Genomic DNA, 12,373 nt, shown 5'->3' with positions numbered 1-12,373 from the left:
TTATCAGATGATAGTGTATTCACTTCCTGTTTAACTTACCAAGTTACACCAATAATGTAAATTCAAGGTTGGTTTGCTTCATTCACACACGATGGCCAGCACAGTGTCAAGAGTGTGGAGGAGATACTAGGAGGCAGGCTGGTAAATGGTACCATTTTACTGCATGTGGAGCAAAAAAAAAAGTAACAGGGAGGCTAATTTTAAAACAAAACACACCAAAACCATGCTGTTGTCTCTCTTTAATGCAGTCTCTCATTCGTACACGTCATTTTAAACTGCATGGAAGCGGTGAATTCAAGCATCCTAGTGTTCCAATCGGCAGGGTTTAACACAAGCAACATCATGTATAGCATAATATTAGAAAATGGAGCAATAATGTAAATGGAACATAGCAATCCTTCAAAATGTGTCCACATGTTTTAAGAATAAGAGAAAGCTTCCAGAGATGCGGATAGGGATTGAAGCGCATGTATGACTCATTAAAACATGTTTTGGTCCTGTATCCTGTAAGGACAAGTGATGAACGCCAGCCCTGTCCCCCACGGACGCGTAGTAAACAATTGTGTTTATTCGTCATTCTTGTGAGGAGCTTAGTTGTCAGCAGACCTGTCCAGCATGGACTTGAGGTGAGCGTGCAGGGGCTCGCACACGGCCTGGTAGGCCTGGGGGGTCAGGTGAAGGTAATCGTACATGTCCTGGTGGGAGATGCTGCCATTGGAGTGGACAAAACCTGGGTCTACATCCAGGAAGGAGGCATGAGGGAGGGAGGTGACGGCTTCCCGCACCAGTGTGTTCACCTTGGCGTTGCGCTCCCTCAGGGGGTTTGGAGATTTACCTCGAGGTAGTAGTCCCTGCAAGACAACTTTGCAATATTAATGAAATCTGCAAGTTACAACCACAGTAATAAACATGTGTACACATAATATAAAGAACACCATTAAGTGTAATTATAAATTAAAATATACTGTATATATTTAGAACTCACATTGGTCGAAACAACGTCTAAGTTAATATAATAAATAACGTAAAAATGTATCATGTATGTTTTTACCTTTACCATGGTAATTATGACTATAACACATGTTTTATTGTTGTAGTTTGCATTTTATCTATTTCTAATATTTAGTTTTTACTTTGGAACTAAAATCTTAAAAAAGTACAAAAAATAATATTAAACATAAAGCTTCATGAATACAATACAAATTGATAGTGTTTTTTACCTTTACGATGTTAATAATACTGTCGAAATTTAACTGACAGATTTTTATTGCTGTAGGTTGCGATTGTCTTTCTATTTCTAATAGAGATCTAAATTGGTTTCTATTTAATTACAAAAATATCATAATTAATAAATACAAATAGATGTCTAGGATCTTTACAATGGCAAAATTACTGTATACATTTAATATGTTTTTTATTGCTGTAGTTTGCAATGTATTTCTTGTATTTCTTTTATTTTTAACTACTTATGTGTCCCTCTTGTGTGACTAAATAAGGTCTAAAATAACTGGATAAATAAAATAATGTAAAAGCTAATATGTACTGTATTTTTTTTTATCTCTACAATGAAGATAAAAACACTGATTTTAAATTGACAAAATGTCCCTTTCGTGCAGCTAAACAAGGTCTACAATAATTGAAAAAACAAAATGATACACAATACAAAATCTATTTTTAAACAATGGTAACAACAATGCTGTATAATATATACATTTTTTATTGTTGTGGTTTGCTTCTGTCTTTCTACTTGAAATGTATGCATCATTTATTATTTATTGTATTTTATTTTATTTTAATGCTGTAGTTTGCATTTGTCTTTATTTTACATTTCTAATATTTTCACCCTCTCTTAACTAAATAAGGTCAACAAAAATTGAATTGAATTGAAAATATAACATTTGTAGTATAAGTTTGTTGACCTTTACAATGGTAATGGAAACTTATACAGTATTTTAACAAGATTTGTCATTTTGTAGTTTGCATTGGCCTTTCACACATTTTGCCCCTCTTGTGTATTTAAATAAGGTCACCAAATTATTAGAAAGAGCCCTGAGTACCTTGTACTGCAGTTCTCCACCACTGTAACCAACAAACCACAATAATAAACGTCTAAACACATTGAATCTAAGGTAATACGATAGTATAATACATAATGTAAAAGGAATGCATTAAGAGCACTTACAAGTACGAGCGTTTGAGCGTGCGGCAGCTTGTTCTTGACAACTTGAACAATTTCCATGATGCCTCCACAGATCTGCTCAGCGGTGTGGCCGTGATTTTGGGTCCCGACCCAGAGCACGACGATCTGGAAAAAGGGAAGAGAGGATGGTGTGACACATAGCTGTCCTGACAGGGTTGTGTATTTTGTTTAAGGAGGTGAGTAAAATACCTTTGGGCTAATGTGGTCTAGTTCACCATTGCTCAGTCTCCAGATCACATTCTGTGTCGCATCACTACCCACGCCGAAATTCAGAGCATGGAGCGGGGAGAACAATTCACGCCATACCTGCAGCACAAGCCGAAAACAATTTCACACGCTGTAAAACACATTTTTAATAAACACACATGTACAAACGATGATTTTTCTTACGCTAAACTGATGCATGAGCTGCACGAGAAAATCTCCAACAAAGAGGACATCGGGTTCTTTGCCTTTGCTGTCGGACAGAAAGCGGTTGTGCTGCACACATGTGGAAGGACACAAAGAAAAAAAACTGTCAGTATTTTTCAGCAAAAGGCAGGACATGATGGCCTATTCCACTGGAGCCCAACTCCGGCCTACAGATTAGATTAGATAGAACTTTATTGATCCACGGGGCGTGTGCCATGAAAATGAAGGTTTCGGTAAGAGCAACACTGTATGCTGTTTACAAGCCAGTAGTAGCAATAACAGCACACAGTGTTTCAACAAATCATATCAACAAAAGCCATCATGTAGTGAGGCTGGACAGAAGCACTGGCCTGGACTATAGAATGGACTGCTTGTATCAGAGTGTCAATATTAGAGATTTTAGACGCAGGCCGATATAATCCAATGCAGTCGTCCCGCGTCATTTTGCGGTTCAAACATCGCGCCCTCACGCCATCGTGGCTTTTCAAAAATAAATGAATTAATAAATGAAAGCTGTTTCATGGTTGACTGCAGCTTATTATTGGTTATAAAAATATGCATATTAAGCAATGTTTACGTATTCTTGGCTTAAACTAAACATTTTCAAGCATAAAAATGACTAAATGAACTAAAATACAATTACAGTTTAAGACAGGGGTCGGGAACCTTTTTGGCTAAGAGAGCCATAAAAGCCACATATTTTAAAATGGATTTCCTTGAGAGCCATATAATATTTTTTAACATTGAATACAAGTAAATGTGGGCATTTTTAAGGAGGACCTCTAAAGTTATTCTTTTTATTAACATTGTTACACTGAAGCTATCCAATAATAAATAAATTACTTCTTACCATTAATGCGACTTCTGGTGCTGCGTGCTTTTGCACCGTACTCCGTATCTTTTTCTTTTTCCAGAATTAGCGATCTAACTATTTGATTTAAGGAAGGGAAGTTCATGCGAATAGGCTACCGCGAATAGGCTACCGCATTATCCAGTGATAATTGAATTTTGGTGTTTGACCCGGAAAATATTAGAAGGACAGCTGGCACTGGCTCTGGCCACCCGCATTGTGGTAGAAAATGGATGGATGGACTAAAATGCATAACAAAGTTTTATATTTTGAGTGTTATTTTTAACACTGTGATTTCTGTAATGTACATTAAAAGGTCAGCGAACAAAAAACCAAAAATACATTTTTATCGTGTTAAGACATGTTTGAGAGCCAGATGCAGGCATCAAAAGAGCCACATCTGGCTCCCGAGCCATAGGTTCCCTACCCCTGGTTTAAGGGATTAAAGGCTGTTGATGAACTGTAGTCTACACTGGCCACTAGGTGTCACTAGTAACACCCACACCAAACTTGATTCAGTCAACAATTATTGCCGGTTTGAATGATCTCACAAGCACAATATGAGCAAGGGATTACTGTACTGTTTTTGGGGTCATATCTGACCGATATTCAATATCAATATCGGCTTGGGACACTCCTAGCACTCCCTGAGCAAAAAACATGAAAAGCACAACAAATATATTTAGAAATGTAAATGAACTTTCTTCTGGTATAAATAAAATACAACAATACAGTAAGAATTATATATTGGGGAAAAACTGTCCTGAAAAAACGCAAGTACTCAGGTTTCCAAAAATTTTTTTTTTAAAAAGGAGCATTTTGCATTTCAATCAACAGTAGAGGCAAAACCTTACGACTGTCTCCTCTGCTATATAGGGCGAGACAATCACTCATTTGTTGGCAAACATGTCTTTGCACACTGCCTTCTCCTTACTAGTAAGCAAAGCTCCTCTTATCTAGGTGATCTTTCATGATCAGTCTTCCTCTATTAAATAGGCAAGCTACGTCGGTGAAGGCCACTGTCAGCCACACAGTTGGAACATATCAGTGTGGAGGTTGCATGTTCTCCAAGTACTTGTGCCGACTTTCTCCAGGTACTTCCTCCCACGGTCCAAAAACATGCATGTTTGCCTAATTGGATAGTCTAAATTGTCCATAAGTGTGAATGTGAGTGTAAATGGTTGGTTGTCTATACGTGTCCTGTGACTGACTGGCGACCAGTTCAGGTTGTACCCCGTCTCTAGGCCTAAAAAGTCAGCTGGAGTGGGCTCCAGCACGCCCGTTACCCTAATATACAGTCAAACATTACTCAGTGAAGTGACAGTGGAATCTGTACTGAATGTTGTGGACAGTCGTAAACATCTAAAAACAACAGAGGGCATGATGACGTTACGGCGGAAACAACACATACAACTGACGTTGTCTTACACACCAGAGACATCCATCGTCCATCTCCTTGGCTGTCCTTACAGGCAGTGGGTGTGGCGGCTGGGTTCCGCTCCTCGGCGCTCATGTCTCGGCTCTATCTGCGTTTGAAAGTCGGCACGTATGACTTTGGGTGTTTCTAGCAATGACACGGACAGAGACGTAAACAGCACACTATCAAACGTATGCTAGCATTGCCAGCTAGGAATTAGCCATAGCGGCTAGCCTAATTATGTTAGCAAGATTTTAAAAGGAATTAAACATGGCACAAGCTAAGACTTATTTTTGTCAAACTCCATATCGTACAATAAACAACAGAATAAGAAAATATATAAATTAAGTACCATGGAATCACAATCCCGTCATCTCCGCACATCTGTTCCGGAAGTGAGTTTTCACTTAAACGGCACGTACCACTGTTTCCCCCAAAACACATATTTTAGTTGTCGTAGTGCATGCTTTTGTGTCACTTGTTTAACATTGAGAATATTAATCAAACGTAATTTTGAATATTAATATCGTTTGCTTCTTTAAGCGAGGAAACTGGAAAATGGATGGTAAATAGGCGTAACCCGCCCCCCCAGCTTGGATTTCTAAATGGACTGGCCTATTTTGATGCCGTCATTGAGCGTCATTGCTGCGCTGCGCTGTCGCAATCACGTTAGACGCACCAGTTAAAACCTTTCATTATAAACTTGTTGCAGTGTCGGTTAAACGCACACCAGCCGCTATCGTTGAGTTAGCATTTTTTTGGATGGACTCTTCTTTGGTCACATGTGGCTCAAGTTAGTTACCTGTCATCTCTGTTAAATAACTTTAAAATATAACGAGATGCTGTAACTTATTTCAGGTGCGCTGCCTGTTAACAAGGCACCTGTGTGCTAACTATGACAAGCTAACGTTCATGGTAATCATTTGGAGAGGCTATTATAAATTAGGTCAATTTGATTGATTTCCAGGTACCTGATCAAGAAGTCTTTGGCTCTTATGGCTGACCTCCTGTAGATGGCGACGTTATCAGTTTGTAAGTAAATACCACACTGTACACTCAAACACGTCTTCGCAGAAATCAAACTTGGATATATGTTAAAGTAGTCAGTGTACAGCTATCAGTACAGATTTATTATCCAATGAAAATTACTCAACATGCAGCCATTATTGTTTAAATAACTGGCGGTGGTACGTCATGGAATGGTGCCGCACTGGGAAGCTGCGGTTCACTGAGTCGATACATGAATTCCAACATGTACTCTCACATGGTGAAGTAGAACATGGTCGTCCCCTCCCTTGGGAAACAGTTTTCCAACATGGTAAAGAGCCCAAACACGCCTCCAAGTGCCTTGCAGAAGAAGGTTAAGGTGATGGACTGGCCAAGTATGCCTCATCCAGACCTGAACCCAAATGACCACCCGTGGTGCGTCCTCAAGCATACTGAAGGAAGGTAGAGGAGTGCAAGGTCTAAACATCCACCAGTGATTTCATCATGGAGGAGTGGAAGATGATTCCAGTAACAACCTGTGCAGCTCTGGTGAATTCCATGCCCAAGAGAATTAAGGCAGTACTAGAAAACAATGGCGCTCACACAAAAGTTTGGCAATTTGGACATGTTCACTGTGAGGTGTAGGCCCACTCACTTGTGTTGCCAGCTATTTAGATGGCAATTGCTTTGTGTTGAGTCATTTTCAGTGGATAGTAAATCTATCCTGTTATACAAGCTGTACAATGACTACTCTAAACTTTATCCAAGTTTACTTTCTGTGGTATTCTCCCTTGAGGAAAACTTCCTGAAATGTCTCGCTTGTTTGAAGGACTGTTTTCTCTTCACAAGGGTCAGCATGAACCACATGGATGGTAAATCGGCCTGCAAATGTAACACCAAGCACAAAATGAAGCGTCTGAAGTCCCGTAAAGAGCGTAGCCAGCTGAGAGGCGGCGGTAAGGAACCCTCCAAGGCCAAACCGCATCAGCATCACTGCCACAATCATGGTAGCCAAGACGTGGCGCATCTGAACAGCTGCCGACACGTTCGATGCTGCACTCCCAGGAGGGAGTGCTCGGGCATGGCTCTTCCCACACAAGAACCTAGCATCATCACAACGGCCCGCCTGATTGGTCACCACGGGCTCTTCAACCACGAGGTGAAGTCTATCGACATTGAACGCTTGTTACTGGAGCAGAAGAAAAGGGTCTATAGTGAAGCGGATGCTCACAAGAAGAAGAAAAAAGCAGCTTCAATGTCTCACAATCCTCCTCTCAACGGTGTGGAGGATGATCCTTTTGAAAAAGGTGATCAATGTGAGAAGGAAATGCTTCAGTGTATCAGTCAGGGGCCAGACATCACGCCAGGGCAGCAGCAGCGTCTTTCATCAGCAAGTGGTGAAAGCTCAAAAGCGCACAAGAACGGCGGAAACACACAGCCTACCTGTCAGGGACCAAAGGAGAAGACGCCACACCATATGGTGGCTTCTGAGGAGCACACGCCCAGGAACCTGGGCCCCCCTGACCGCCAACCACCCGTTCCCAGCATCAGCCCAAGCCCCCGTTGGCCTCACAGCTTGGTCACCGTGGAAACCGCCTCTGACGCACAAAGAGAAGATTTGCTGTCTAAGTCCATCAGCTTGTTGGGGCAGCGTCTGTGTGCCACTTTGTGCTTTCCGTTCATGAAGAAGCGAGACCTGGTGGCAGAGAGCAGGGAGGTGTTGCTGCGCACCCTCCAGGAGGCCCATGGGCCGCACCTCCAGCAGAACCTCCTCCACATGAGGACACGCTGCAGTTTCCAGCTCGGATGGGAAGGCGTGACTCAGAAGGCGGCTTGCAAAGATGAGCAGAGACTCTGGTCACCAGGTAAGCAGCGTGAGGCCCCAAATGCTTGCTAAACCTCATAATACAGTCCCACAATTCTCCTCTTCCAATTTGTTCGGATTTAAAATAATTGGAAATGCCTCCTTATCAAGACCTGTTTTTGCTACATTTTTAAAGCCTCAACAAATCTTTTACATTCATGTGAAATCCTATTTCATTCGTCATTATATTCATTACATTTCTAAACTGCTCAACAGTTGTGTGAGGACTCTGCTTCAGTGATCACCATTATTTATAATTGGCACCATAACGCCTCCTCAGTTGTTTGCTAACTTGCCCAACTGTGTGAGTGACGGTAAGAAAAACTTTGACCTGCGTCTAAACTCTGAGTCGTTTGGTGCCACCTGTTGGTTTGCATATACAAATCTCTAGACTCCAAATATAAAATGATCGATCTTTGCAGAAATTTCCCAAAGAAAAATTGCTGCCTTGTATTCAGGTCAGTACGGTAATAGGCTGTTCCAGGGTCAAACTGTTGTCATCATAAAACCAACGATAACTGTACAAGCAATGTTTTAAAGTAATATTTTGAACTGTCTTAAAATTGTAAAAACAGGTTAACCACCGCTAATATAATAATACGTTGAACCAATAAAACAGATTTCAACACTCCTAATGATGACTGAGGAAGGCGTAACCACAAATGTGATGTCCAACTCTACTACAGTATTTTTCTAAGCTTTTCAGATAGCACTAGTAGCTAATGTTAGCAGTCTACACCACTTCCTGGCTATGAATACAGTAAATATCGTATTTGCCATACTATAAGTCACGCTTTTTTCCATAGTTTGGCTGGTCCTGCAACTTATAAGTATATCAATATATAACCTGCTTAAATGTTAGTTCATACTGACTGACATGAACCAAGAAGTGAACAGTACCGTTCTCAGCTGAGAGTGGGAGCTCCAGGCTTCGGTTGAATGGATTCAGTGATGTGGAACGAGATCGGGAGCTTGGTGCACTTGCTTACTGGTAACTTGTTTGTTGGACTTGCTGGCCTGTTATGTTAATTAGCTTATTAAGCCTCCCAGGTATGTTCTTTATGCTATCATGTAGGTGAATAACTATTCATGTGTTACACTAATGTACTGGACACCTACGTATTAAAAGCCTTTTGTTCTGTTTGCTATTGTGTACTTGAATAACTTGCCTTTCCAGGTTAATGTCTGTTCTTGGTCTTTAATTTGGTTTAAAAAAAATTCTAAATAAATTCAACTTATTCCAGTGCGACTTGTGTTTTTTTCCCCTCTTCATGACACATTTTTTGACTGATGTGACTTATACTCTGTATAAGTATATACTTATTCTAATAAACACTTGAACATGTGCTAGCTAGATGTTTTGGAACCTTTAACAGTAGTAGAAAAAAAAAAAGAATGACGTATTGACACAAACATAAGATGGTATTTTTTCCCTGGGAAAAAAAGGCTGAAGAGGATAGCTGGCTTTTATTTGGGGTCTAGAGATTTATACATGCAAATCAACTGGTGGGACCAAACAATTCAGAAATGTTCTTCCTGTCACTCACTGGCCTGGGGTCTCAATCTATAAAGCTTGCGTACGCCATTTTCCATGTAAAGTATGTCACATATAAAAACGCAACGTGGCGTGAGAATGTGCGCACGGGTACGCCACCTTTACAGTTGGCGTATGCACTTTTTGGAAACATGGCAAAAAGGCCACGCTCATTTTAAGTGGTGACATGAAGTTATACAGTATGTTAGAAATAAGCATGCAATGGAAGCCAGTAAGATCATTGCCTGAAAACGTCACGCCGTCAGTGACTTAAAACATTTGTGGGAAGTCTTATTTTGCATGACAATGATGGATATCACGTGTCATTTATCATAAACACCGTTACGCATCAGCGTATTGTAGCCCGACTAAAGTATGTATGACAAACACAACGCAGTGCTTGAATACTTCATTTTATTTTATAATCATGATAATGTGTTCAATTAATATTAATTAGAACAAACATCAGGTTGTCGATTAAATAATTCCAGGGTTTAAGTTTACAAGACACAGAGCTAATATGTCCTTTGTGTTCCGTTTCTTGCTTTTCTTTGGACAGTTTATCAAAAAATAAGAAACTCTATACAGTAAGTCCCCTACTTACGAACATCCGACTTGCGAACATTCGGAGATACGAACGCAAGCTGACTGGTCTATATTTTCATGTATTTTGCCTTGTAGTAACTCTTTATTTTGTTATGCCACTGCTGTGTCTTCCAAATATGACACTTTTTCCAGTATTTTCACCTCCATTTCCGTGAAAGCCCGCTTCTTCATCCTCATCATCTTCCCACCAGCCGTGTTTCCAATGCAATCAAGGCTCTTTAAATATGGACGCCACATTCAAGAGTTGCTTTGCGTTGACCTTCTATGGTGAAGTGGAGGTGCGGAAAGGGCGTAACGTAAGGCAGAGTTGCGTACGCACATTATAGACTTGATAGACTATAACTGAAAGCCCATTGTTGCATTATTAATAAAGGTAATGAAATATAACATCCTCGATCTGCAGATGGGCCGCACAGTGGCCGAGTGGTTAGCATGTTGGCCACACAGGAGATCTGGAAGATCTGGGTTTGAATCTCTGTTGGGCATCTCTGTGTGGAGTTTGCATTTTCTCCCGTGCGTGTATGGATTTTCTCCGGGTACTCCGGTTTCCTCCCACATTCCAAAAACATGCATGTTAGGTTAATTGGCGACTCTAAATTGTCCATAGGTATGAATGTGAGTGTGAATGGTTGTTTGTCTATATGTGCCCTGTGATTGACTGGCGACCAGTCCATAAGTCAGCTGGGATAGGCTCCAGCATACCCGCGACCCTAGTGAGGATAAGTGGCATAGAAAATGGATAGATCCACAGATTTATTTATTTGTGGACCAAAAGTTACATGTTAATGACAAATCTTACCCGATCCTATGCCTTCCATTCATAGGCTACACTAGATAACTCTTGTAGATGTTTTTAAAACATGTTTTCCAGACAAATACTCACCACCATTTCAAATCAACTCTATTGTCCGGTCCTGTTTTGCCACTGAGGGCGCTACAGCTTTGGAAACCCCAAGAAGGAAGCATTTTCCTTGGCAGCTCAGTCCGCAGCCCTCGGAAAAAGTAAGCGCTTTATACTATATTTTATCAGCACAACTACTTTTAGTGACTTGATATATAACTTTTGTTTCCTGTGAAGGCGGACGGCTGGTTGACGACACCCATGGACACTTCTGTCCATCTTTTAGAAGACCTCTTTAGGCCGAGTTGGTCTCCAGACTTCAGCATGGACTTCGACTCTTCCACGGCATCATCGAGTCATCACCTATTTGGCACGCCTGCCGCCTGGAGAGCAAAAAGCTCGCCACCTCAGCACTTTCACTTCGACCAGCCCAGAGACAAATTGTTGTCCGCATTCGGTCCCTTCGAGGACGGATTCACAGACGAGAGAAGGTGTCACAGGAGCTGCCGAGACCTGACAGGTAGATGCTTGGTAGAACAGTTTCCCCTCGAACGGGACTCATTTGAAAGTGAAAAATATTCATTTTCCCCCACCTTCTCTGCCCAAATTCACCCTCCTTCGTTCAGCCAGTTCAGTCAGCGCCCCGCATTAACCTCCCTCCACTCCCACCACAACGACAGGATCCATTACCCGCCATCTTACATACTTGAAAAAGACCCTTCACCTTCACTCACACCCTTGCCAAGTCCTGATCACTGGTCCTTTCCCCCAATGAGACTGTATTGAAGCTTCTTCTCTTTTCCCTCACAGTGTGATCATTTATTTTAATAAAATATAGTAGTAAAAACATCCAAAATAGGTGTGTTGTTTGCATCAGTGGAGAATATGTAGACACGTCTGCTAACACTCAAGTTGGAGCCTATTTGGAAGCTATTTGAAATTGTTTATAATTGTTTATACAATTGGGTTTTATGGTGCCAATACCGATCGTTCATGAGTGAAATCGGCCGATACCAATACCGATCACATAGATTAAGTGTAAATTATTTAATTTACTATTGGCTATATCAGGGGTCACCAATGTTTTTTTCTTGTGAGAGCTACTTTTACGAAATGAAAATGGCCAATAGCTACTTATGTGGTCGTAGTGAACGAATCCAACCACTTTTCGGGCTATCCTCATTAAACCTCGAACTGACGCGCACACACGGGCGCTACATTAGCCGCCGCCCGACCGATGATCACATGGCGAGCCTCGATAACTCACCACACCCTGCCAAGTTCCTGCCCCCCAAATGCCACACCAAGCCATCCCGGCGAGACATTTTTCGTGGCATGTTTAGCAGGGTGCAAAACTTACCACTCTCATAGTGACAAGTCCCACACAGCAGACATGCTTGTTTTCCCTTTGTGAAGGGAAAGTGGGCGGGAGACAGTCGCTATAGGCTGGATGCTGCAATGGGAGCGGAGCGGAGCAAGCATCGGCATATGCCGATACCGTGCTTTTTCACGGAAATCGGCCGATACTGATCGGTGGCCGATCGATTGGAGCACCCCTACTTTTAATTCATATTTAACAATATAGATATAGATTTATATACAGTACAGGCCAAGTTTGGACACACCTTCTTATTCAATGCGTTTTCTTCATTTTCATGACGAG

At 41.3% G+C, this 12,373-nt stretch overlaps 2 protein-coding genes across 5 annotated transcripts; one reads left to right on the top strand and one right to left on the bottom strand.

The window, feature by feature from the left end:
- Positions 1–224: 224 nt before the first annotated feature.
- On the bottom strand, positions 225–5,428 carry pafah1b3 (platelet-activating factor acetylhydrolase, isoform Ib, gamma subunit). 2 transcript variants are annotated; one of them, XM_054781577.1, is made up of 6 exons: positions 5,231–5,428; positions 4,894–4,987; positions 2,591–2,680; positions 2,390–2,506; positions 2,183–2,305; positions 225–851 (listed from the first exon to the last, which is right to left on the bottom strand). In XM_054781577.1, the coding sequence occupies exons 2-6, from the start codon at positions 4,972–4,974 to the stop codon at positions 591–593; spliced, it is 672 nt and encodes a 223-aa protein (XP_054637552.1). In that variant the 5' UTR covers positions 4,975–4,987; positions 5,231–5,428; the 3' UTR covers positions 225–590. The 2 variants fall into 2 exon arrangements, with proteins under 2 accessions (XP_054637552.1, XP_054637551.1); XM_054781576.1 differs by having other exon boundaries at positions 4,894–5,025; positions 5,231–5,427.
- si:dkey-250k15.4 (uncharacterized) lies at positions 5,198–11,524 on the top strand. Of its 3 annotated transcripts, none has more exons than XM_054781567.1 (5): positions 5,198–5,671; positions 5,846–5,910; positions 6,715–7,730; positions 10,741–10,871; positions 10,948–11,524. In XM_054781567.1, exons 3-5 carry the CDS (start codon positions 6,722–6,724, stop codon positions 11,494–11,496), a joined length of 1,689 nt encoding a protein of 562 aa, XP_054637542.1. In that variant the 5' UTR covers positions 5,198–5,671; positions 5,846–5,910; positions 6,715–6,721; the 3' UTR covers positions 11,497–11,524. The 3 variants fall into 3 exon arrangements, with proteins under 3 accessions (XP_054637542.1, XP_054637543.1, XP_054637544.1); XM_054781568.1 differs by having other exon boundaries at positions 5,198–5,736; XM_054781569.1 differs by having other exon boundaries at positions 5,198–5,910; positions 10,948–11,230; positions 11,337–11,492.
- Positions 11,525–12,373: the final 849 nt, after the last annotated feature.

Source organism: Dunckerocampus dactyliophorus, chromosome 7 (assembly GCF_027744805.1).
Source record: "Dunckerocampus dactyliophorus isolate RoL2022-P2 chromosome 7, RoL_Ddac_1.1, whole genome shotgun sequence".
Taxonomy (NCBI): Eukaryota; Metazoa; Chordata; class Actinopteri; order Syngnathiformes; family Syngnathidae; genus Dunckerocampus; species Dunckerocampus dactyliophorus.
Note: the sequence above shows the minus strand (reverse complement) of the source record. Positions and strands in the feature narration are given on the sequence as shown.

Bases quoted from the DNA above. Each gene is read 5' to 3' on its own strand.
- pafah1b3 (XM_054781577.1), bottom strand. From the start codon at position 4,974: ATGAGCGCCGAGGAGCGGAACCCAGCCGCCACACCCACTGCCTGTAAG. The intron at 2,507-2,590 runs GTAAGAAAAATC...CTTGTGCTGCAG, and splicing joins AGCTCATGCATCAGTTTAGC to GTATGGCGTGAATTGTTCTC. The intron at 2,306-2,389 runs GTATTTTACTCA...CCCTTTTTCCAG, and splicing joins TAGACCACATTAGCCCAAAG to ATCGTCGTGCTCTGGGTCGG.
- si:dkey-250k15.4 (XM_054781567.1), top strand. From the start codon at position 6,722: ATGAACCACATGGATGGTAAATCGGCCTGCAAATGTAACACCAAGCAC. The intron at 7,731-10,740 runs GTAAGCAGCGTG...CATGTTTTCCAG, and splicing joins GCAGAGACTCTGGTCACCAG to ACAAATACTCACCACCATTT. The intron at 10,872-10,947 runs GTAAGCGCTTTA...TTTCCTGTGAAG, and splicing joins GTCCGCAGCCCTCGGAAAAA to GCGGACGGCTGGTTGACGAC.